This window comes from Styela clava, chromosome 12 (assembly GCF_964204865.1).
Source record: "Styela clava chromosome 12, kaStyClav1.hap1.2, whole genome shotgun sequence".
Classification (NCBI taxonomy): domain Eukaryota; kingdom Metazoa; phylum Chordata; class Ascidiacea; order Stolidobranchia; family Styelidae; genus Styela; species Styela clava.
In genome coordinates this window covers 7,584,156-7,610,777 of record NC_135261.1, presented here as the reverse complement: position 1 = coordinate 7,610,777, position 26,622 = coordinate 7,584,156, and the positions used below count along the sequence as shown (strand labels likewise).

The window sequence follows — 26,622 nt, the reverse complement described above, 5'->3', positions numbered from 1 at the left end:
TACCAACTCTTTATTATTACAACCACAAGTCCTAACGAGCGGGTAAACCACTACCCGATGGGTCCACATGGAAGTTCGGTAGAATATTCAGACAAAATTTTCTATAGAGGAGAGAGAGAATTTATTGTTTCGTTAAACCAGAAAACACATAGGCCTACAATATATATATGATAGCGAAATGGGATAAATTAGGTTTTGGTAGATGACTGGGTGGTAATGATACGACCATTATCAGTCATCTGAGTCGGTTACCACCCAAAGCAAGCACATGAATAAATAAATGAATAGGAAACGATTTTATCTGAAAAGTCGTCTTGATTGTTTAAATATGCAATGTTACTACTCCGTTTATTTTTCCATGTGTGTTTTTGATAATTAGCAATAATCGACCTGTAGTGTAAATAGTAACAACTATATTTGACTGTATAAGTATGAACCGCTTGAACTGTGCTGGATTAAACATTAAGCAAAAAGAAACCTGCTCAGGACACCAAGGAAAGGGGGCCACCACAGAAATTTCGGTGCTCCTGAAGTATGCGAACGAAGATGACGGACATTGAAACGTAGCATGGGTAACAGGTTAGGGTTAGGCCATGATTTTATTCCAATTTCCCCTATTTTAGTCCTACTATGAGTTCGAAGACTAGCCAAGTGCCTCTCGTAGTATTTGTACCTAAAATTATGGCCTAACCCTAACCTAGTACACATATTACATTCCGATGTCCGCCATCTTGGTTCGCATACTTCAGGAGCCCCGAAATTTCTGTAGACGACCTGCAATAGAATCCAAAGAAATGCATTTATATTAGTAGAATAGAAAAACGGATTGGCTATAGCCATTTAACATTGATTAGCTTTTAATTTGTGATAATCCGGGAAAAGATGGCAATGCCGCGCTAATTTTAATTTTTTTCCTGAGATATTTCTGATCCACTCGAGCCAGGTCACTAGGGGGGGGTGGGGGGGGGGGGGGTGTTACGTAAAAAGTTACATTTTATGAACAATATTTACACTGCTACTAGAGCAACAGTGGAAAACAATAGGCCTCGTGCCAAAACTAAATTTAACCTCAATCCTAACAAATTCCTTGAGTTATTTTTAGCTAAAACATCAAAAGTTGGTTTTAGTTGGTTGTAGCAGCATCAGGCGGGTCAGATTGAATAATTTTGGATTTGGCCCGCGGGCCGTACTTTGCCCATATCTGGTATAGAGACATGATCAAGGCCGGGTATAAGCGTGGGTTGAACCCCAGAGTTGTAGAAAGGCCCGACCGACAAGACAGGTCGAGGGGGAGAAAGGGGAACCGACGGACAAGAGAGCAAGTGAGAGCAGCATCAAATAAGCAACAAAGTATAGTAAATTAGAAACAGGGGACAGACCCGCCGCAAGCCGCTAAGGAAATAGATGATGGCAGCGATGCCAGAAGCAGAACAGTCAAGGAAAATAAAGTAATCCGTCGGAGCGGAATGAAAAATGGAGTAATAATAAGGCTGAAACAGCAAGCAAAACTGTAAAAAACAAAGAAGTGACGAGTGAGAGTGAAACTACGAATAGGTGAACCCAACCCGCAAGTAAATTGAAGCAAAATAGTATAAAGACATAAAAAATTGTCGCGGTACGGTAACTCCTCAAATAGCACCAAACAAAAATGTGATGCGAAATTTTATAGTGAAAAGCTTGAAATTACACCCGTATTATCTTAAAACGTCGCCGTCGAAAAGGCGAATAGGTGACAACTCATCTGTCTGTCTGTCCTCTCGGGAGTCGAGTTGTCCGCCTCCTGTTTGTCCAATGCGTTTAGCATATTGTGTTCGCACAAGACGGACTTTTATTCTTAAACAAAAATGAAAATTTGGGTTCTATCGTAAATATATACTACTACTAGATGTCCAACTCCGCTCGCCGTATAATAAACAAACAAAGGCGATGTTGCACCTCCAAGTGGCGGGCGTCACGGTTGGTTTTGTTCAGACTAGATGCTCAACGACGACGACGCTCCTGCATCACAGCTCGAAAACTAGCCCTGTTCATTGATGACTGATCAAAATATTTGCTGGAGGACAAAGAAATTCGATAAAAATGAACAAATAATTGTGAAAATGAAGACACAGGCTGTCTTGCAAATGACCAGGATGATGTGACAACTTCCTTGTCGAAAGAAAGGCATCAAAAATGCGATGCATTGCAAAAAATATCAGTCAGATGTAGGTAAAGTGGTGACGAAAATGAATACTTTGCACTTTATACAAAAAAAACAAAAACGCTCAGTAGCACAGCATTTTGGTCTCACTCCATCTCAAGTATTGTAGCTTTCACAGGAGTTTTTCTCCACTTGACCTATAATCAGGGCTGCCACAACGTCCTTATTTTTAGAATTTGTCCTTATTTTGAAGGTCTTTGTTTTAGGAAATGTTTTTGTCCTTATTTCTAAGAATCATCTTTATTATGACGTGTGTCCTTATTTTTAACCTTATAAATGAATATACCAGTAAATTAAACTTTGAATGTAGTTTAGATCTGGAACTTCATAAGAGATAAAATGAGAAAACGTAAAAAATTGCTGTGATGATTATGAGAAAGAATTCAACGGCATTGAACGAAACGAAGGGCCAGTGATTTGCGCACGGCAGCTTTTGTGAATGTGACAACAATCTGGAATGCATAGGGAGAGCAGCAATTTCTGTTAATAATGCAACCCAGTAACACAAGGCTCTGCTCAAGAAATTAATCAAACTAATCTATAAATAACTTTTTTAAGAGTCAATGATTATACAAAGGCTATCTCAACACATGCAAGCAGCTGAGATTTAGTTCCATCATCACATCATTGAACATCCGACACTTGATATAAAAGAAAAATATTTTCAAATCATTCATGAGCGAATTGAATGTCAAGGTGTAACAACACCACTTGAGAAAGTATTCAAAAAATTTGAGCAAATGTGTACGCAAAGTACTGCAGCCAAAATTATAACAAGATGGACAATAGGACTCATGGAATACGAAACCGATTGAAGAAACACATCAGTTAGAACGAAGATTAAGATGTATGTAATTACAGTCAAGTTTCTGACTCCTGAAGTATGCGTATCAAGAAAGGAGGACACCGGAACGTAGTACGTGTACCACGTTAGTGTTAGGCCAAAATGTCCTTATTTTAGTTCTATTACGAGTTCAGGGACTAACCAAGTTAGTTTCGTAGTATTTGTACCTAAAAGTATGGCCTAACCTGGTACACATACTATGTTCCGTTGTCCGTCATCTTGGTACACTTATTTTTGGAGTACCCAAGTTTTTTTCTCAATAATCCATAGGAATACAAATTATTATTTTAATTACTAATGTGAATAAACACTGAATATCGAGTTATATTAATAGTGGTATTGATGTTTTGCTTTGGTAGTGGTTCTTAGCTGGAGTAAAAAGGCAATTTAGGTTCTATCACGTGGACATTGCTACATATTTCTTTTTCTTTGCTGCTTTTCAATCAACTGAAGCACCGATGGATTCCCAGCCCCGCGACCTGCAAAATATGCATCTTTTAAACTGAAAATCTTTTGACGATTTATTCAATATTTAGGGTGAGGCCCTACGGGCATAGCTGAAGATTTTGAAGGGGGGGGGGTCTGAAATCTTTAACAAGTTAGACCAAAACACCTAGCAGGTCTGATCGCAAATGTTAGTTTATAATAGTCCCGATGGTCTAACTTTAAAAAGTGTTTCACGCCACGAAAAATTTATATGTATGATATAGTAGGAACAATTTAGAAGACTTTTATCTCACACGTATAGGGGGGTCTGACAGATGTTTGGTCTAATATGGTATATCACATGTTGAAGGTACCAGTATTTGAAGCCCTTCATACGCTGGAAGAAGCAATGAAATGTTGTTGTTTTTTAAATATGACTACAGAATGTGTTGCATGTAGCTGTATAGCATTTATTTTGTTAAAAAATCCTTGAGCTGATCACCTGTTGTAGACTTCCAGTGTGTAAAATAATTTATGAAATTTTAGCTGATCTACTGCAGTCTTTTGTCTCCAGATGTTTCAGAGAGTAGTAGTAGATTTCCGTTTTTGAGGGAAGCCACGTCAGTAGTGCTGTTGCATATGTCAAAAAACGTATTTTGCAGTTTGCAAAACTTGGCGTTGCTTCAAATTCAGACATCTCCGAAATCCTAGCAACAGATGCAGGAAGAACCTACAAAGAAAAATTTCCTCTGTTCATCTGTTATTAATGACATGAATACTGTTGGTAATTTTAGAAATAATAATCATGATCCAGGTATTTAAATGCTCAATAGAAGATAGATCTAATAGGAAAATACAAATGAATTAATACCCAAAACAATTCTTTGTGCTATACCTGTGCTTAATATTTAACAGACATTTTAATCAAGCTATTGAGCGGCGCGCCGGTGTGGCTCAACGGGCTAAGCGTTAGGAATACGCTCGCCACCGCACCTCTAATTACTCTGCGTGGGTTCGCAGGTTCGAGTCCCATGCAGGGATGGTTATGTGCGAGAGGATTGCTGAACTCCTCGCCGTCGTTGGGTGGTTCACGTAACCGCTGGTCGGTTACGGCTTCCTCCACCACCAAGTCCATGCTTTCGAAAAACAAACAAACACCTCTAATTACTCTGCGTGGGTTCGCAGGTTCGAGTCCCATGCAGGGATGGTTATGTTTGTATGTATGTATGTATGTATGTATGTATGTATGTATGTATGTATGTATGTATGTATGTATGTATGTATGTATGTATGTATGTTTATTCGTCTCGTAAAAGCAATATAAAAGAGTAAGTACTTATAAATACTGAAGACGGGATGTATGCACAAGACCATATTGGCCTAAAACACAGATGTGCGGCATACACCCCTTTGATTTATATAAATTATAATAGGGTAAATCAAATATGTACAATATGGTCCTTTATACAGGCAGTTGTGCGAGGAGGGTGGGTGGATGCGATAACAGGGATATGGGTGGAGTGTACAAAACTGTTTGTACAAAGGAGTTTGTTAGACAAAACAACATCTATAAATAGAGACACAACACAACATGAAACACAATGCATATGAATATAGTAATAAAAAAAATTTTAAAAAAAAAAAATTAAGAATTTAGATGAATGTACAATACCATTGAGTGATGATACCACATACTATAAAACGCGGGAATGGTCAAGTTTAAAGGGTGTGTACATATATGGTATGCACCACTCAAGGGCGACAGTGTTATAAGTGGTCTATGGCTGTTCTGGCCAAAATGTGACCCTACAGGTTTTGGCGAAATATGATAAAAAAGGTATGTATCAAATGACTCACTATTATAAGGTTTTTTTTGAAATTCTGGATTCAGCCAAAAACAATGAAGTTTCAAAAAAAAAGAAATAAAAAGAATTAATAAAAAGCATTTCCACAAAACCTATTATGGTTGCATTTCAGCCAGAAGATTAGAAAGGTATAAAGGTACAGTGGGATAGGGAATGATAAGTTATAAAGAGAAGCCATTTTACCATGTCATGGATTTTCCAATGTGAATTAAAATAATAAAATTATATGGTATCCTGGGATGAGCAGAAGAAAAAGTGTGATTCGGTGATAGGTAGCAACAATGGAAATAAATTGAACAGCATGCTACTCAAACAAAAACCATTGTCCCTACTCCCTACTATTTGAGCATTCTATCTATAACCTAAATTGCTGTGCTTTTGTTGTTGTCTAATTACGCATGATAATGAAATTAGAATGGTGTGCTAGTTATTAATTCAGTCCATTGTTCTATATTGAATCCGGGTGAAGTATCCTGTGGAGTTATTGAAATTGTCAGCTGGTCTATGGTGACTGAAGAGGAGGACAGTTTCCTGATAGTTCATTCAATCCAAATAATCAACAGCTCTCCCTTTCAGTGTTGAACTAACCTTAAAAAAATAATCTCCAAACAGTAACATGTTCAAAGCAGAGAAAATTGCTAATATGATGATAATATATATTGTTTAAGTTTGGAACGAAATTCTGAGTTCGATTTTGAATTTTTGATGTCATCGGGTAGGGAATTCCAAGCTTTTGGTCCACATACTGCGATTGATTCTTGTGAAATACTTTTACTGACAAATGGAATAAAAAAATTATCTTTATTTCTGCTGTTTGAATTTGGGTTTGCTTGGAACAGGCTGTTCAGGCTGGACGGAAGCTCTCCAATGTGACAAGAGAACATCATAGTACATAGTTCGAATTTAGCTAAATCCACAACTCGTAGTAGCCTATGCTCTTTAAATAAGTCATCAATTTTTTCGCGATTACCTCTATGAAAAACTCTTCTAATAAAGCGATTGCAAACACTTTGAATTTTTTTGAGAATGGACGATTGGCGATGAACATAAGCTGAGGCACAATAACGAATATGGCTTTCTATCAGAGAGTGGTATAGAGATATTAAACAAGATGTATTTAAGTAGTTGGCTATTTTCGTAATGGCACTAAGAGACGATCTTGTTTTCGATAGAACCATATTGGTGTGTTGTTTCCAAGACAATTTATCATCGATCATTACACCCAGAAAGCGAGTCTGATTAACTCTTTCTATATTTATTCCATTTAATTCCAAATTTTGTTGCAGAGTTGGACACTTTTGCTTCGGCGTGCTAAATATCATATATTTAGTTTTATCGACATTAATAGTGAGTTTGTTCGCAGACAACCAAGCTTGAATATTTACTAAGTCGGTATTTGCCTTGGTCAAAAGTTCAGGCAAGTTTTTGCCTCGAAGATATGGCGTTGAGTCATCAGCAAAAAGTATGATATCAGAGTGAAGAAGAGAATTCGGAAAGTCGTTAATAATGATTGAAAAACATAATGGAGCCAAAATAGAACCTTGTAAAGTACCTACAGTCAAATTACAGTATGTGCTAGATGCTACATCATTGTATATAACTACTTGTTTCCTTCCTGATAAGTAGCTTTTAAACCAATTATAACTCTGACCTCTAACGCCAATATGGTGCAATTTGGCTAGTAATATGTCATGGTCAATACTATCAAATGCCTTGGAAAGGTCCAAGAACATACTGAGAGTATACTCATTCTTAGGATTGCTGAACTACTCGCCGTCGTTGGGTGGTTCACGTAACCGCTGGTCGGTTACGGCTTCCTCCACCACCAAGTCCATGCTTTCGAAAAACAAACAATATAACTTATCCCATACCCGACCCTGGAATGGTAACCGGACGAGAGGCCGTGATTCGCCATATGGATAAGCCGTATTATCGGCTTTCCTCTCCCCCGGGATAAATATGTAAATCCTATCCTATCCTAATCCCATGTGCATTTACCCATGGTACTATATTATGCCATGATAACCTTTACAGCATTTACACAAGGGTCGGGAGCCTAGATGACCTTAATCGGTCCTGCACGCCGACCCGCACAAAACAATAATCAATCGCTGTTTATTACTGATGAAATATTTTCTTCATTTTATTATTATCTATTATTGTTTATATTAGTGTTGATTTTATTTTTGTGGCAATAAATATCACTCTCTCACTCTGTGTCTTCATTTTCACAATTATTTGTTCATTTTTATCGAATTTCTTCGTCCTTCAGCAAATATTTCGATCAGTCATCAATGAACAGGGCTAGTTTTCGAGCTGTGATGCAGGAGCGAAGTCGTCGTTAAAAGCATCTAGTCTGAACAAAACCAACCGTGACGCCCGCCACTTGGAGGCGCAACATCGCCTTTGTTTGGTTATTATACGGCGAGCGGAGTTGGACATCTAGTAGTAGTATATATTTACGGTCAAAGTATATGAATTGTCGTCTAAAACGTGCAGACGATAACCTAAATCAAGCCAGTTATTTCTCTCGTCCAGAGATCGCTGGCGGTAGCGAGTAACATGGCATAGCCATCGATGATTGGCCTTTGATCATTACCGCCTTACCGGTATGTTAGTACTGTAGTATTGAATTTCTGCCTCATTGAGAAATCCAGTTCAATTAAATTACCAATAATCTTAATTGTCAAGATCTTTTTCTAGCATTGGATGGTCTGCATTAGTACTAAGTTAGGCGTGGATATATCACGTGCGAACTAGAATATTGTAATAAGCAGATTGATTAAGCTAGGCTAATTGTTAAATAAATGATCAAAGGTAATCTTGTAATTTGCGACAACAAAAATGGAAAACGGGGATGTTAAAGGACCGACTGTCGCAGAGAATCAAGAAAATATTAAACCAGGAAATGAAATTGACATAAAAGTCACTCCAGTAAGTTATTTTATTATATTCAAAAATGGGAATTTCAAGTTTTTTTGCCTGAATTTTGATGTTTTTAAGAGCATGTTGGTAATGATTTTATTTCTGCATTGAGACCCACTGCTGTACTGTAATCCTAATATTATGCTATTTTTACGAGACCATTTATCGTTCGCCTATCTGCCTATGGTACCGTACTCCCCTGTCTGCCTGTGGGCGTGCACAACAGCACAACCTGAACCCTAACCTGATACACTGACTATGTTCAGGATGTGCACCATCTTGGTTCACATACTTCTGGAGCTCTGCGCTGTGGGCCTGTATCTTAAACTACATGGATAACTGTATAACAAAATTGAAGACAACTTATTACTTGTTATGTTTAAGAGTAATCAAAATCTGAAAAACGCCACATGGTGCGAAGAAGCATTTAACCAACACATGTTATTGAATACTTTTGATTTGATATCCTGAATTGCCCATTCTCATAATTATTCCCAATAATTTGGATAGCATGAATTATTTGGCACATTGTGTTTTGGAAACTAATTTTGATATTGTTGTGCTAAAATACTTCGAGTTTTTTAGGTCATCAAGCTTGTGCAAGAAGAAGGAAATTTAACTCCTGTCAGTAGTGCAGGAGAAGACGATGATGTAATATATTTTTATATAAGTACCAATGATCATCTATTGTGGTAAAATCCTTACCTAGTGTAGAAATGTTCAAATTTTCCTATATTTTACATCATACTATGGAGTCTGAAAGTTTTGAAAGCCATTTAAAAGGACTTCCAGAGTTCAAATTCCAAATTGACGAAAATTCTGACTGTAGAGGAAAGAACATTTTGATTCAGATATCCAAACATGATAATGAAACTTTAGCAGTGCAAGCCTTATTTAATATTCTATCAAAAATGCATATATTGGACGTGAAGTTTTTGCCGTTTCTGTCAAAAATGTAGACTTCGACTATCAATATTTTGATTAAAAATCGGACTCTGACTCCAGAGATTTCAAAATTTTGAGTTTGGTGGCGCGACTTCAGAGGATCTTGGTAATTACAGAAAAACATTAAAGATATGTCACATAGCCTTTTACACCCTAGCGTATCTCTTCAAATGCTGTAATGGCTGTTTTCGGCCGTTTTTGTACCTTATTTGTGGTTATTAAAATTGTATAGTAGGCATAGGCTGTATCAAATTACTGTGTCAAAGCATATCAACTCGCTGATCAATATGAGAACAAATATGTTGTTCTTTGATGTAATTTATACGTCTAGTATCTTAATAATAACTGTTCCATTTTCTAATTTTAATTTTTCGGATCACATTTTTTATTCCTATTTTCATTTATGTGTGTTATGACTGATTTACTAAATTTTGTAGTATCAACTTTTATTATTGAGAAATTATGCTTAAAACTGTTATGTAAATATGACTAAATTTTTTTCAGTCACCTGATTTCCAAGATATGTTGAAACAGGACAAAACATGGATTCCACCATCAGAAGAAATTGAAATTAAAATCAGAGATCTTCTAGAACATTATTTTTCTAATGACAATATTTCAAAGGTGTGTTTTTGTTACCTCTAAGTTTCAGACCAAACATAGCAGGACAAAATTGAATTTTTGATAAATAATAGCATGTTTATTTTACACTATACTCCAAATGCCAAACCATTATAAAAAATACTCCCAAGCTGCAAGTTGATAAAAATGTTGCTTCCAATTCCGGGTACTTCATGGAGAAAATTACAGCTCCGAACTCGAAGAAAATCAAATTTTGACAGCATAACTTTAGCATATAGGCTACATGCATTTTTAAATTTATTGTTTTTGAGAATGATGCCAATCTCAATACGTTTGGAGTCGATTGTTACCTTAAAAGGTTTCAAATTCCAACTCTGAAGTCTTCATAATCTCAACTTCTGTTGTGAGATTTTTGAAACTACAGATAGAACAAACCGTCGCCATATGAATTTACAGCCCTGAATTATTGGAACTATAACAAACATTATTTGCAGATGTATAACGCTTTACTTTGTAGTTTATCAATATATATTCCTTAATTTTATTGATTAATTTGATGAAGTCTAGATTGTCTTATTTCCAAACCATATTTCAATTCAATGACATTGAAAATAGATGTCTTTAAACTGTTCTGTTTATTGAAGCTATCATCTTTTTTATGATAAATTTACCATTTTAAATTTTGTAATCAAATTTTGATTTATGTCAGATGTCAGAACAAAAATTATCCACATACTTAAGAATTGCCTTTGGGTGTATTTAAGTTCAAGTTTTATCGATGTATATAACAGTGATTGGATGTCAAATTGGCCAATAAATAGGAAATAGCCCTTTAGGCCAATGAACTTAATGACCTTATAACTGACAATCAATAATTTTGGTAGAGGTCATACAAGTTTATTTATGTAACATCTTGTGTAACAGTGTACATAATTTAAACAGGGAAATTCATGATTTTAATTTGAAGTGTATGCAAGTTCATGACTATTGATTGTGATTAGTGGTGCATATGAAATAAATAAGGCAATCAAGGTTCATTACTAGATTATTATCAATTCATAATTATTTTCAAATAGACCATTTTAGCGATATTGCAAACTGCGCTACTTAATTAATCTATCTTTATTATGGGAAGAAAATTTTTTGGTTTATTAAAATTTGAATCGCTCTCAATGTTCCATTTTTTAAGACTATTTAAATCATGTTGGCTTGGCCACTTGGTATCACCACATGACATAGTCACCCTTGACATAATTTCAAATTCCAATTCCTAAACTGCAACATGATCATTATTTTCTAGTAGGGAAATTATGAAATTGGGGGGGGGGAATAATTATGAGAAATTTTCATACAAAATTGTAAACTGAGATCGGAATATGGAATTCCAGTTCAAATTATGAAACAACATTTAATTATAACCACTTATTTAGTCCACAACATGCCATTGTATTACCTACTTTCAATTCGATCAGTTTTAGTTTTACCTGGAATATTTCTGATTTATATTTCAACAGCTGTTGTCATATGGAAGCAACATCTGTTAGCGGATTTATTCCTAAAACTGAATATTTCTGAGAAATAATGATGCAATAATGTGACTAATGTAAGGTTTTTGTTTGTTTTATCTCATAATAGTTTATGGTTCAGTATACTACTGCTAACCAATCTTAAAATGCTGGTAAATGCCATATGTGGCAGCAAATATCATGTAAACATTAGTGTAATAGTATATTAAATATAAACTGCAACTGAATGATTTGGTATTTCGAATACATTCTAAAATAATCTTTTACATATGAAAGATATGGGTCTGTTTCACAAGAGAAATCATTCAAGACAATTATAAAATTGTAGAAATCAAATTTAGTTTGAAGAATATCCCAATTGAAATAAAAAAAAAATTTTATTAGGTAGGCTATTTTTTATATTATTCTGTCAGAAGCTACTATTTTTTGTCTATCATAAGATAAATGCTTAAAAAGACATTTTATAATGAAAATATTTCACAAAATCAAGAATTTAATAAATCGACATAACCAATTTCGATTGTATTCAAATGTTTGATTCATTCTAAACATTCCCGAACTGAACATACTAGTTGACCTTAAATAATCATTTGATATTGATCTGGAGCCATTATTGTGTAATATTCCATTTTAAGAATTTGAATCGTAGCACTAATTTATTGAATCATTAGGCTATTCATTCTTTTTACCTAGTATCGAAAGCCTATACTAGCCTATTTCCACTCAAAATTTTGCTGTTTTATTATAAGTCCTGATAATATTTCAATATGACATGGGGAAGGAACACCTAATATGACTTTTAACATTGAACTTCATTTATTTGAGAATTGCTTGCTTGTTTATTAATATGTACATGTACATATCATTATGTATTCTAGGATTTCTCTTGAAAAAATTTCTATATTTGAATGGTTTGAATCTAATCTTATTTGACAATTTATCCATTCTTTTTAATAAATAAATATAACTAGCATATATATTTCTATTTTTAGGACAAATTTCTATTGAAACATGTGAAGCGTAACAAGCATGGATACGTTTCAGTCAAACTATTGACAAGTTTTAAAAAAATCAAGAATTTGTCAAAAGATTGGAAAATGACTGCATATTGCGTATTGAAGTCGGATAAACTAGAAATTAATAGAGTGGTGAGTCTGGTTTGATATAGTTTTTTTTTCGACGGTGTGGTGCATCATGCACCACTGCCATTCTGATTACCCTACATGGATTCGCAGGTTTAAATCCAGGGGGGGATAATCATGCGCAAAATGGTCCCTGGACTCCTCACCACCGTAGACTGTTTCACCAAACTGCTGCTTGGTTACGGCTTTCACCACTTCTTAGTCCATGGATCTGAAACAAATAACTGGTTGTTAACTAATCCCGCACCCAACATGGATTGATAACTGGTAAAGATGCTGTGGTTCATCATATGAATAATAATATGCCGTCTTGTCAACTTTTCTCCTTCTGGGATAAATATGTTAGTCCTCTCCTTACTTAATCCAACACGTCTCACCTTACCTCAGATCTCTGTGCGAACTAATAAAGTCTGGTATGGTCACTCACAATTGTATTTTACCTCATCATGACAAACCACAGTCTCTCACCCAGTTTCCAGTTTACGTCGGGATATGGTATATGGATATTGAAACCAGTTAGCATAGTTGGTTTATAGTCATGCACTTGGAATATTTCACGAAATTTAAAAAATTTCTGATTCAATAGTTAAGATTGGAGTTGTGCTTCGTCATTGCTATATATTAGCAACATTAATTAGATATATTTTCAGAAAAACAATTCTGTCATGAAACTGATATAGTTTACCACGAATATATGAAATTGTAGCATAATGTTTTACACAAATGAATGTCTACAACATATTAAATAGTCAAATCGATTCCAAATTATGTTTGAAATAGTCTTGTTTTATTGTTAATTAAAAGCTTTTTCATCTGCTAATTTGTCGTTTTAACAAACATTGTTTATCCAAACGTTACAATTATCCAAACATTACAAATATTGTATGTATGTATGAAAAAATAATATAAAGATAGGCTATTCAATATTCATATTTGAAAATACGCTTGTTATTTCAGATGTTTTCGGAATACCGGTAGTAATTTATTTAAATTGGCTATCCTTGAATTTGTTTACATACATAATCATATTTCCATAGGGCTATTAGAAGTAACGAGTATCTTGGGTTGGTTGAAAATTCCATATTAATTAGTGACTGATACAATGACTGAGAATCTATCCTTCATTAGTCAAATGAAAATAGTTTACATATATTATAATAGGGAATTTACCAATATTTAAATAATATTGAACTGCATGATAGAGAAATCATGTTATAATATTTTTACGATGTAACTGCTCTATCGTGTGTTTCTTTGTGTGAATGAGTTTGTGTGATGTGACGCATGTGATTCAATCTTGCAGTGTTTTTTTTTTTTTTGAGTCAAAACTGAAGTTGGCAATAAATTGATCTCAATGTTCTATCCTTCGATATTGCCATCATGGCATATTTTTGTTTCCAAATAAGTCTGATCCACGTCTATTGAATGCATTTTGAGTGGAAATACAACTTAATTTAGCGCTAATTATTGGACACTGGATGTATAAGGTGTATGGATGTATAAATAAGATCGTTTTGCTGGATTTTCATTTTTTTCAACCAAGCAATTAGAATTTTCATAACTTCAGCCGTTTTGGATTATACTATTGGCCAATTCTATTCTATTATTCTTTATAATCTCAGTAGCTCTTCGCCTTTAACTTTGTTCGTAGATTATTTCTGAGTGAGTGTGCTTGACCTTGCTTTGAGCAAATTTGCTCAAAATATAAATATATTTGTGCTTGCATTTATTTTATTTTCTCAAATTTCATCTGACTACTGTAGGACTCTATATTTCACATAACATTTTGCTGATTTTTTCAATTTATGGGAAAACTGTTTTATAACATTATGGTAGCACTATTTACATAACTATTGTGCCACATTTTTCTTTTTTGTGTTTAACAACATAAATATTATTGTAACAGGGTACAAAACTTCGAAGAAAAGAACCGTTACCAGAAATCGATCTTCCCACTACATCAATACGAACTATTTTATATAAATTAGGCGATAGTCAAGAAGAACCTTCTGTTGATCAGGTTGGTTTCCTATGATATACAACAGGGTGGTCCGCGAGGTTGAAGGGCCGCAAAAACTTTTGATGAGGTCTAGCGGGCCGCATTCGTAGAAAACCCAAAATTGATCAAAACATCGCGAGTTTACTCACTTTATTAAATATACTTAATAATAAGAATGAGACTTTTTTGTTCTAATCATTTTTTAAAGGAAACTATATAAAGCCTTTAGTTATTTTAAAATTCTTTCCCGAGAAATATTGTGGTATTTTCGGTATCATTTCTCGTGTTTGGTTTTGTAATGTCGCTTAAAATTATATTCTTTTGTGGCAAATATTAAATAAAAACACACCAGACACTGTGGTTTAACATTGTTGTGGGTAAGAAAATACGTTTACTACGGTCACTTTTTTTCTACACTCGGACCCAGATAGAAAAAAACGTTTTGCGCGGCTCTAAGTCAGCTCTGCGGTTCCTCACTGCTGTCACATGGCAGACGCTTGAAAATAGAGGAGTGTTTTGACTAAAATAAAGACACAAAACTTTTCTTTAAATGATGAGTTACTCGACGCGAGCTCATCTCATCTGCTTGGACCTGTCTACCAAGACAATTCATACTTCTTTTTCCGATCACAAGAAGTCATTTCCATATAGGTACCGTCCTTCGGTTTATGGATACAACAATGAAATTTCGTGATATTAACAAACATCAATCCTGACATTTAGATTAGGGGCCGCAGTTTGGACCACCCTGATATACAATACTAGAATACTAATTTTTTTTAATATAGTTACCGTATGTATAACTTGACAGCACCAATGTTTTATGAAATGCCTCCAGCATTTTTTCATCTTCTGAGGTCTAGTCAGATTAGATTGATTCACCATATACAACTTCAATTTGTATATTCAAGTGTTTGACTTTAATCATAATTATTCTCTTCCTATACATGTTTTTACATAATATTCTGCTGGAGTTGTCGTTGTTGCTAAAAATCACTTTTCTCTTCAACCACCGGCCCCTCTAATTTTAAATTTGTAATGGTTACTTCTGGCAAGGCAGAAGAACTTGAAGACGTTGATCGCAAACCAATAATTGGCCCCCCATTAGATGAACCATCATTACTTTTATTTAATCAATTTTTGTAGGAATTTTTATCTCATGTGATAAATTGTAAGATAGGGATCGATTCTCATTCTGGAGTTGATTGGATTATCTGTCCTGTTTGATCTTAAGAGGATTGCTTTCATTATTTTGGTATAATCCTCAATAATCTATGCTATTTCACTTAATTGATTGCACAAGATTATTATCTGCAATGAATTGTTAATAAAGCATTGATACTTTGTGCCATTCTTCCTGATTATGAATTATTATTCTATGTGCTCGAAGATTGTTGAAACCACTAGCTAATACTTCCACGGGAATTCTTATGGAGAAAAATTTCATTTTTTTAGCTTAATTCATTAGGATTTTGTTTGCATGACATGACGGAAAAGACTTTTATTTGACTTTTGACCTCCGTATTCATATATAGAGCATTGCATTGTATTATACCACAATATTATTTGGAAAAAAATTTGCTATTATTGGCATTTTACATAATATGTAGATAACTATATATTAACATTTTTATAGGTTTCTGAAAAATTTCGTGAATTTGGTCAACTAACGACAATACGTATTATAAGGCCTTCTATGGAAGTTCCTGCTGATCTACGTAATCACATGACAAAACATCCTGAACTAGGACAGAGTCTGTGTGTTGTTATTGAATTTGAAACAACAGATGGAGCTCATGTAAGAATTTTTGTCATTCTCCTTTAAATTGTTCTTACTCCTTTTTCAATAATATGCATCTTGCTATCTGTGCAATACAATGTTTATGATTAAATGATATAACTTCAGTTAGGATTAGGAGTAAGCAATGAATTGTTTTTCCTATTCATAAAAAAAATTCATAGCCTCCATACGTAACGACTAATGCTTAGTTTTTTTGTTAATGTTTTGTCTATGATGGTTAAATTGCTGCTTCGTAGCAGTTACAAAACTTGAGAAATATCGAAATCATCAGTTTGAATGGTTTTTCCATTTTTGTTCCAGTTGCATAGCAAAACATTGCTTTCATTGTGCAAATGAAGGTTATTTTTTATGTTTCATTCGTTTTAATAATTTTCCACTTAGCGAGATCTGAGGTGCAAAAATATAGGGAATCACTGACATGAAAACAAAGTATTAAAAAATATTCATTACTTTTGCTAATGCAGTCACTCGCTATATCTTTTTCCTAGGCATTAGTACTAAAATATGTAAATTGAGCCTAAGGGCATATGATTTCTCAATGTTTCATCGAGAGAATGCCGATTGACACGTGCTGTTGGTTAAACTTGTTTTTATGCATTTTGTGATGCAATGGTTTCATCATATGTGGTGTGATAATTATTAAGATGGCTATTTCATATGCTCTTGCTAATAACTAAAATTTCAGTATGAGTTTCATATGTAGGGGTGTAAGTTTCGAATATTTTTTTCTCGAATTGAATTTCGAATCACAATGTTCCAATTCGAATATTTCCGAATCTGATTTTATTTAGTATATCATCATATTATCGTTAACTTTCCTCAAATTTGGAAGAAAAATAGTATAAATTTCGATAAAATAACAATAATGAGCTTGAAGAATTAAGAAAGTTACCAGAAAAAAACACTGTATGGATATATCAACTACCAAATATATTACGACTGAGATTATTTTATTTTTTTTTGTTACATAAAAGCATACTCAGTTACATATTTACTCACATACAATTATGTTTGCAAATAATACCGGGTTTATAGCGATTGTTTCTTCTAAAATTGACTTTCAAAATTTATCCAAATAATAATCGCTAGTTAGTACCGTATGCGCCATGATTTTAAAAGAAGCAATGATAATGAGGCAAGCATCGCAGACGTACATGTTTTTGATGAGGTATGAAGCAATGATGTTTTATTATAATAATATTATGTACATAATTTGAAGAAACGTTCAAAATATTTGTGAAACTTTGTAACATTTTAAGTAGTCGAACAAAATTGAGCAAAACCATTGGTCCCTCGAAAGCTGCTACCAATATGAAATATAACAACTCTGGGACTGTCACGGCTTTGGAAAGCTGTAAACGCAAGGATAATAAACACTTTTGGTCGATATAACGGTAGCGCCGCTGTGTCGTGCAGTTGCCTTGTAGTATTTTTTTTAAAATAGAATCAAGCCCTTTTTTCTTAAATTGCTTCGAATTGATGTTGATTCGGATCGCTTCGATTCAAAATTCTGAAACTTACATCCCTATTCATATGTTTTAGGTCTATATATCAACTTGATTCCCGGGTTCACCTGTACATTGAAAATTATTTAGACTAATCTAACATACTTTGGACTCGGCGCCAGGCGGTGTAGCGCATCAAGGATGTTTATATCGATTTTTTGGTTTAAGATTTTGATTTTCTGAATTTGTAATTATTCAAATTTCTTCTCTGAAAATGACTTATGACCCAATTCAGAATTCAAAATATATTCTAAATTTTATATTCAAATGTATGTGTAATTGACTGTTCAGTTTTGGGGGAATTTTGAGAAATTTCCTATTCCATATAAAGTAATTTTTTGAATTATTCCAGAATGCTTATAAAACACTTTCAAAAGTTGCAAGGGAAGAAGAAAAAACAGAATCCTATAGCCTTCTAGGATCAGGTAGAAATCCTCGAAAAACTGGTGGAAGAAATAGAGACATATATGATAGTAATGATGAATCTCCATACACAAGGTAAAGTACTAATTGTCTACCATATGTAACAATACTCTTGAAAAGCAGACTTTCATGTGTACAAGATGAGCCAACTACTACATTAGGCTATTCTTTTTTGCTAAAAATTTTCATTTATATATTAAAATGTAGGAGAAAAATCATTTCAACATAGGCAAATTCATCTTATAAAATAAGAGTGTGTATGATTTTTCTGACAGTTTCATTGAATTTTCCTAAATTAAACATGGTTACAAGTTGAAAAGATAAAAATTTGAACTTGGAACCAGTAATGCTGAAGTGATGAAATGTGCCATTCGTCAAGCCTTCCTTAGAAATACTTTGCCAATAAATTGAATTGTAATTTAATTATTTCAAAATTTTTCAAATATTTTTTTTAACAGTTCAAGGGAAAACAGTCCTCTAATGCCACGTAGGAAGTTTGTTACCGGGAAGAACGGATGGCAGACTAATACAAGATATAGCGTATCTCCTCTAGCTAGTCCTCAAGGAAGCAGAGATACCAGTCCCACCAGGAGTAATTCCGGTAGGCATAATATGCATAATAGTACCTTAATATTTGGACTTGAGCGTAATATAATTATTTTGATTGATCACGGTAAGGATTGTGTTGCAGTTTATTTTAGATATTTTGACCAACTTGGACACAGAAGATTGAATATCCAATTACATTCAAAAATGGGAATTTTTTCATGTGAAATTGATGTCGGATGTTCTTTGACCTTTGACCCCGGAAAATTATTTCCATACTTAAATATTGCAAAATTTTTGGTGCTCATTTTAAGCGTGGTTTTGCAACAAAGCGCCTAGTTTATATGGGTCAATCCATCACTTTGATTCGAAACATTAAACAAACTGTCACTTAAAAGTACCGATAAAAAAATTTAGCGTAATCTAAGACGGCTAGTTCTGGACTCATTTTAGATTACTGCAATTAAACTAGATATCCTAAGAAGACAAAATGATCATTGAGTTATTTGATCCATATTCAAATTTCCGAAACACAACTAAAAACTAACAAATAGCCATTGTTACGGAAGTAAACAAGGAAATTGATGCTTTTGATAACAGTAGGGAACCAAACAAAATAATGTTTTTATAACTCCATTGTGTGGCCAATTCGGTCCTAGGATAAAATTTCTTACTTGCACTTCACCCTATTATAAGCAGACGGTTATTTTTCATGTTAAATTTTTGGGCGCTGTGTACCAATATGAAGGTAACCATTTTTGTTCGTCTATCTTACATCAAGTTGTGTTAAGGGACTGAAGCCTATGAGCAGGGAGTATATTCACTTGGCTAACACAGACAATTCCCAAACCCATAATAGAACTAAAACAAGGTAGATCGGAATAAAATTATGGCCTAACCCTAACCTGATACACACACTACGGAAGTACCAATTTTTTAAATTGTATCTCAGAATGTATTTGTATGGTAAATTATCGGGCTTTATGCTTTCATAATATTTTTGTTATTCTAAATTATGTAACTACTAAATTTACTATTTATAAATCATTTATTTTCTTGAATGGGGCAACCATGCTTGGAAGTTATTTTGAGTAAGATCGCTCACATAATTGAATATAATAAGATGTAGAATCTTAATAAATAAAAAAAAATAATTTTTTCTATAAAATTTGGTGTTATAAACGAATTTAAGTATCACGTTTTAATTTTAGATGAAGCAGTGTTAAAAAAAATCTTCCACAATGGACGAATAGTTGGTTAGAAATTTGGTCGCTCCAGGAGTGTGTGTTCCAATATGTAGATAACTAATTTTTTTCGCCTACTTCACATCAAGTTGTGTAAAGAGACTGAAACCTATGGGCAGGGGGTATATCACTTGACTAACACAGACAGTCCCCGAACTCGTAATAGAAGTAAAATAAGGTAAAAGGGAATTATGCCCTAACTAACCCTAATCTGGTATACACACTACGGGGAAACCGAAATTTAAATTTTTATTTTCTTAGTTATTATTATACAATGTACCAATTTTTATCAGTTAAACCTGGGGCAATACTGATGCTTATATTTCAGGTATGATGCGTTATTACTGTCAATATTTTAATGAAACAATCATCCAGGCCCTTAGTACTCAATGACTAATATCCTGTGTATAGTATCATCTTGCTATCAACATCCTTTGCTTTGTCCATATGCCGGCCTGTTCTATACTTATTTGATGGGAAGTTTTAATGTTGTAGAAACTGAAAAGTTGGATTTTGAATGATATAAATTGGCCTTATTAGATGGACAATAATTATACTTGTGAAAATTTTGTACCATCTGTTTAGAGATAACAGTTCATTGCTATTATTAGGACTATATCGATCTGTATTTATATTTTTCCTTGAAACCAAACAGCATTTGTGCAGCGTTGTAAATCATTCTTAGCTTTCATTTTAATCCTTCAATTATTTAGTTGAGGATTCAAAAAAGCGCTGTGCTCATTAAATAACTTATTGCACATACTGGATTGGTATTGTTGAACGTTTTTTCATATTTTCAAGGTGTACAGGTTACTCACCATCTTCTACAAAATATTCTCAGTTGTATTCAGAATTTTTTTTTATACCTATTTTTCAGATCGGAGTCCTCGTGGAAGCCCTAGAATGCAAAGAAAAAATTTAGGAGGACAAGCCAGCATTCCACCTCCTTCTGGTGATAAAAATATTCTCATTTTAAGTAGGATTTTGTACATTTATACTGGGGAAGAAAAGAGTCGATAAAATTACTCTGTGTAAATATCCCGGTGGAGAGGAAAGGGAATAAGTTGAATTAATCTTACAGCGAACCACGGATTCTCGTCCGGTTGGTTGGATTGGATGTAGGACTAGCCAACCATCAGCTTTGTAAAGTGCCCTGCAATGGCCGTTTTCTCACATATCAAATTCCCATGTGTCACCGATACTTACCGTATATGCTCGCGAATAGGCCGAGTTTAAAACTCACAAAAAAGAATTGCCAAATTAAGGGACCGTCTTATTCGTGTATAACTCAGATTGCACCGAAAAATCGTCTCATTCGCGCATCAGAATTTGATCACGCAACGAGATGATATTATGCTGACTTGCTGGTAATTCCAAAAGCTTCAAACCATACCAAGTTTTCACGGTAAAAAGCGTGCTCGCACGCATACAATCGCTTGTGAAGGTGGATTGTCTTATCATACAGCTAATGGCTTGTACAGTCTGTGATTGGTTGTTTAACACGTGACGCTTGTACAGTCTGTGATTGGTTTGTTTTCGCTTGTGTTTCTTTTACATAACAGCAACAGTGTCGATTTACGGCCAGTTGTTTTGTGGTGAAAACGTTATTATTTGGTGCGCTTTCGCAATAGAGGCTATTATCGGCGCACAACTTTTAATCACCTTTACAATATGTTATCCGTTAAGGGGTGGTGATAAGGACTCTTAACAAAATTAATCGCGTTGTGGACGATCGAAGGAAATTGTTTTATGCTAACTCTGGGACTCTCTTGAACTCCTGACAACAATCCCTTTCATTAATACAAATCACGACGCATGAAGAGTAATATAGACTTTATTAACATAAATTAACAAGTAAGAGTTACGGGTAATAATCCACCTACGGCCCTCGCTAACATGCAGAAACGATAAACGTGAGGAATGTTCGCGTTACAGTAATTTTGTTTCTCTTTCTACGTTTTTCTTGAGGCGTCCGGCGTGTAACGATTCGTAGGACCGGCTTATGTGCGATTTTTTATAAAATCGCCGTTTTAAGGCCGTTTTTAGGGAGTCTGCCTATTCGCGATATAGGCGTAATTTCGGGAAACTACGGTAATCATCCTTGAGCTCCTGAGCCTAACTCTCTATATAGTTTGTACCGGACGCTATGAGACTTTCTGCTGCAAAAATGGTCCTCATTGTTCAGTTGTTAATAATACTACATGATTTCTTTTCTTCAGGTTCTTGGAGGACAGGATTAAGGGACAGTACTCCTGAAACTAGTCCACGAGGAAGTCCTAAAGGAAGTCCAATGTCATCAAGAAAACATATTTCACAGCAAAAGAAATCACCACTCGCTATTCCTAACAATGTTGTGAGATGAGCTTAAAATTTCTGAGTAGCAGCTAGCTTTCATCTCTACACAGCGTTCCTTTCCATTTCAATAAAATTGCCACTTTGGCATATATATACCAATTTTGGTACTCCCTAATGTGTGTACCAGGTTAGGGTTAGGCCATAATTTTTTTCCAATTTTCCTTATTTTAGTTCCATTACGAGTTCGGGGACTTTTGCTTTAGTCAATTGAATATATAGCCCCTGACCATAGGTTTCATTCCCTTTACTCAACTTGATGTAAAGTAGGCGAACAAAATTAGTTTTCTCCATATTGTTATTTGGTACACATGCTTCTGGAGCGCCTCGGTTTCTCTGTTTCGGGCATCCAGTTTTTAATCAGTGGTTACTTATGCGGTTTTTCTCACATGATTAATATTCTTATCTGCACAGGAGTATTATTGACAATTTTGAATTCTTTGTTTCTTCACAGACAACTCCTGACTCAGCAGGATCAAACAATAGTACACCATCTGGTAGTCCATGGTTACAAAGAAAAAGGATGCTCGCTGCTAGTCAAGGTTAGAATCCTTTACATTAATTGGGAAAACTTTCGAGTTGTCACATATGTGTGCTAAAACAATGCATGTTTACTCTACCCTTGAACACAGAAACATTCTTCCCATGCTTTACCACTGCAATATTTTTCTGCGTTTATTTTCATTGTATTTTCATGCGTTATACCATATTTGGAAAAAACTTGAGAATGTTTTGCAGGAGGAAATAATTAATTTTGGCTTTGCTGTGTTTTCGAGCCTGCATTTTTTAATATATTCGTTATTCTATCTTCAAAGGTATTTGAAAATCTGTCATAAGAGTGAATTGATTAGTTTTAGTCATTCGTAATCCTAGGACCAAATCTAACTTTATAGTTTTTCTTCTTTCAGCTGCTAACTCACCCAGCGGTAGTCCAGGCACGAGTCCCGTCTTGGGTAGAAAATTTCAGGACGGAGTTCCAGAAGGAGTTCTGCGACTTCCAAAAGGACCTCCTAGTATTAATGCGAAGGGTTTTGACAGTGCATGGAAACGTAGAGTTAAAACTGCATCAGTGGTAAAATCTCTCAACGACAAGCCCTCGCCTTTAGTCTCGAATGCATAGTACACAAAAAGATCGCAAGAGGCTCGAAAAAATGAAACATTGTCAGAACTGTCAACAAAAAATTTCAATTTGCAATCAGATTATTTTTTTCTTAATGGAAAACAGACAAAGATATTTTGTGTCTGGTACTGTGTTGCACGTAGTACAAAGTTTTTGGTTTGGTTATTTTTTCTTTTTATCTCTTTTGGTTTGAATTGTATTGCGCAATCCTATAACAGTTTTGATTGGTATATGTAGGGTGTTTGGGAAATCTGTTGAAAATGAAATTTTAATGAAAAACGATGGCTTTTTAGAATTGTATTACTGAAATCACTACTCTTTAATATCGATCATGGTTTATTATAAGATGTTGTGTATGCCATAAATATGCTATTTTTAGTATCAAGTATCTAGCGCATAGTGTTTTGGAAATATTCGAATTTGATTTTTACGTTATCCTTTTCTGCGAGTTATGATCATCTTTAGCCTGCGCTCTTATATTTTCTATTTTATTTTTTGTGTCTGTTCCTAAACTCGATACTTTGCCAACAAGAATCTACCTGTGCGAAAAATTCATGATTCAAGGTATATTGTTCGAATAATTTTTAGATCTTCGGTTCAGCAATCTGTACAATGTCCTGCTTCAGCCCGAGAAGTGATTCTCTCATGTCTGTATGTTTTTGTGCCACTTGCTACCATATTTGCAACCAACTTCAAGTGTTGAAATATATACAAGACTTTGCAGGAATGTCTGAAACAAACTGGGTACACGGATACTATACTAACCTGATATACTTTTGTTTTTACTGATTTAGTAATAATCTTCTTGTGAAGTCTATTAAGACAAGCTAAGAAACTGGAACCTGTTATACATACTTACTGCTCAAATACTCTTTGCTTCATGTAAACAGTTGATCCTAAACATGTGGAGTCTGAGAAAGTCTACATTAGATTTCGGACTCCAACGCCGCGGGTTAAATTTAGACTCACCAAACACTAAACCATTTCAAGAAAACAGAACATTGATAACAAAAACTTTGGTTTATACATGATTTTCAATTATCTTTTAAAAATGCAAGGAAAAATCATGCTTTGCTGCTAAAAATTTTGACTTAGATCATTAAAAATCTGACTTCTGGCTACAACTCGAGGATTCAAAATTTGGACTCCCGAATTAGAAATTTAACTCAATCTCCGCCTCCAGTTTGAATGAAATCATGCAAAACTCCAGAATCTGATTCTACAGCCCTGGTTGATCTATCTTTTTTATTCAAGTATTTTTGTCGGTTTTGTCTTTGATTCAATTCAGGACATTACTACTTGTTTTTTCAGTTTTTGCCATCCCTGGCATGAGTTTTCAACTTGCTTGGTAAACAATTATGAATTTGTTAATACTGCGTAATCGTGAAAACAATTGATCAAATTTTGAAATCTAACTAAATCAAATCATTGCTAATACGAAAAAATAGCGATATTTTGCAATTTTTGAAACTTCTAAAACTGCCAGTTTCTTACTATTGTGTTGTGATAATGTTAAATATGCAAGTTCTATCTACAATTTGTAACCAATAGAAAAGGATAAAAAATGTTCTGTTAGTTATGATATGCCTGAGTGTCAACTCTAAGTGGTGTTGCTTTTAGTTTTGGTGTGATATTTTGTGTGAGAATAAGCTAAGGTGTTCAGATAGCATTGTGAGTAGGGCTGTTATAGTTTGGTGCCTGCTTCTTCGTGGCATGTCTGTACCTAAAAACTGGACTATCTTTTTTTACAAGCATGTTAAACACTTTGTTCAGTTTTCAAATGAAATTGATTTAGTCTAGTATACTACAAGATAAACTTTTCTCATATCAAACCTGGAATGGTAACTAGGCGAGAAGTCGTTGCTCCCATGTGTTAAGTCATCCTACCAACTTTCATATCTTGATATAAATACAAAAATCCTGTCTTATCCTACTATTTGAGTAGTTATGTTATACCTTTTTCTTGTCACAGTTGATCAGACAGTATTTTTTTTAAACTCAAATCTCAATGGTTTTATTTTTCAAATTGGTGAATATATAGTGCAAATGAATATTAGCAGTTATGGCCTTGAACACCACGAATTTCTATCGGGCCAAATTTTTGTTCCATATTCTAAATGAAATATTATTATTATATTCTTAAGTCATATTGACGATAACTTTGAAATGTGAGGGTTTTTCTGTTTATAATAGATATTTAGATATTGTTATATAAATTACTCTCTTTGCTAGAACTAAGTAAAAATTTAGCATAATATTTGTTCATTGTGTTGCGTATTGTCATATTTCAAACTCATAGATGATCGCTATAATTAATCAGATGTCGGTGAATTTTTTTTTTGGTATGAATTGTAGAGATATATTTGATAATTCAACTCAATAGAATTGTATTGTTTTCCAATTAGAGTTTTGTTATGTGGAGCCACAAGTGTCACACAATTGTTGTACCATTGTTACCATTGTACCAATTTCGGTTGAATATCATTTTTGCTTATTCTAGTATTTAGCATACACATGCAGGTTTCTGCCTTTGTTTTAAAATCATGTGATATTTTGTTTATTTTTATTTAGTGATTATTTTTTGGCAAATATGGAGTTGTAATTAAAACTTCAGGATGTGGAAGTGGATGCCAAAATGGATATTTTAGTTCTTTAATTTACTCATTCCGATGTAGACTTGTTAGCTGGAGGGATTTAGGGTTTTTGGTGAATTTATGCATTTTCTGTACATTATATTTTTCTTGCGGTCTGTCTTCGAATAAACTAGCATTTATGGAATGTTAGAGTTATTTTTGCCATTTTTCTATTTTTATTTTTTCCCGCATTAAGTTCATCAGCTCGGGCGGTGTGGCGCATCCGGCTAAGGCTAAGCGGTAGAAATACACCCACCACCGCACCTCTAATTACCCTGCTGGCTTCGCAGGTTCGATTCGATAAATATGCCGCTGGACTCCTCTCGACGCCACAGGGTGGTTCCCGTAGCTGTTGACCAGTTATGGCTTCCACTACCATCAAATCCATCCATCTAAATAAAAATAACTAGCTAACTAAACCCATACACGACATAGACTGTAACTGGACGAGTTGCCAAGGTTCGCCATATGATTAAGCCGTCTTATCGGCATTCCTTTCCCAGGCATAAATATGTAAATCCTATCCTAAGTGCCAAAAGACTTT

The 26,622-nt window shown here is 34.3% G+C and overlaps 1 protein-coding gene and 1 long non-coding RNA gene across 2 annotated transcripts; one reads left to right on the top strand and one right to left on the bottom strand.

The window, feature by feature from the left end:
* Positions 1-3,390: 3,390 nt before the first annotated feature.
* On the bottom strand, positions 3,391-4,407 carry LOC144430822 (uncharacterized). Its single transcript, XR_013479744.1, has 3 exons — positions 4,366-4,407; positions 3,973-4,200; positions 3,391-3,523 (listed from the first exon to the last, which is right to left on the bottom strand). It is a non-coding gene; the product is annotated as an uncharacterized LOC144430822 (long non-coding RNA).
* Positions 4,408-8,017: 3,610 nt separating this feature from the next.
* On the top strand, positions 8,018-26,223 carry LOC120329472 (la-related protein 6-like). Its single transcript, XM_039396116.2, has 12 exons — positions 8,018-8,269; positions 8,846-8,911; positions 9,710-9,829; positions 12,306-12,461; positions 14,362-14,475; positions 16,091-16,252; positions 18,113-18,258; positions 18,642-18,784; positions 20,851-20,925; positions 22,193-22,326; positions 22,780-22,867; positions 23,234-26,223. The coding sequence occupies exons 1-12, from the start codon at positions 8,180-8,182 to the stop codon at positions 23,443-23,445; spliced, it is 1,506 nt and encodes a 501-aa protein (XP_039252050.2). The 5' UTR covers positions 8,018-8,179; the 3' UTR covers positions 23,446-26,223.
* Positions 26,224-26,622: the final 399 nt, after the last annotated feature.

Excerpts from the sequence above, each read along its gene's own strand:
- LOC120329472 (XM_039396116.2), top strand. The coding sequence starts at position 8,180 with ATGGAAAACGGGGATGTTAAAGGACCGACTGTCGCAGAGAATCAAGAA. Across the intron at positions 14,476-16,090 it reads AAGAACCTTCTGTTGATCAG|GTTTCTGAAAAATTTCGTGA; the intron begins GTTGGTTTCCTA and ends ACATTTTTATAG. Across the intron at positions 22,327-22,779 it reads TCGCTATTCCTAACAATGTT|ACAACTCCTGACTCAGCAGG; the intron begins GTGAGATGAGCT and ends GTTTCTTCACAG.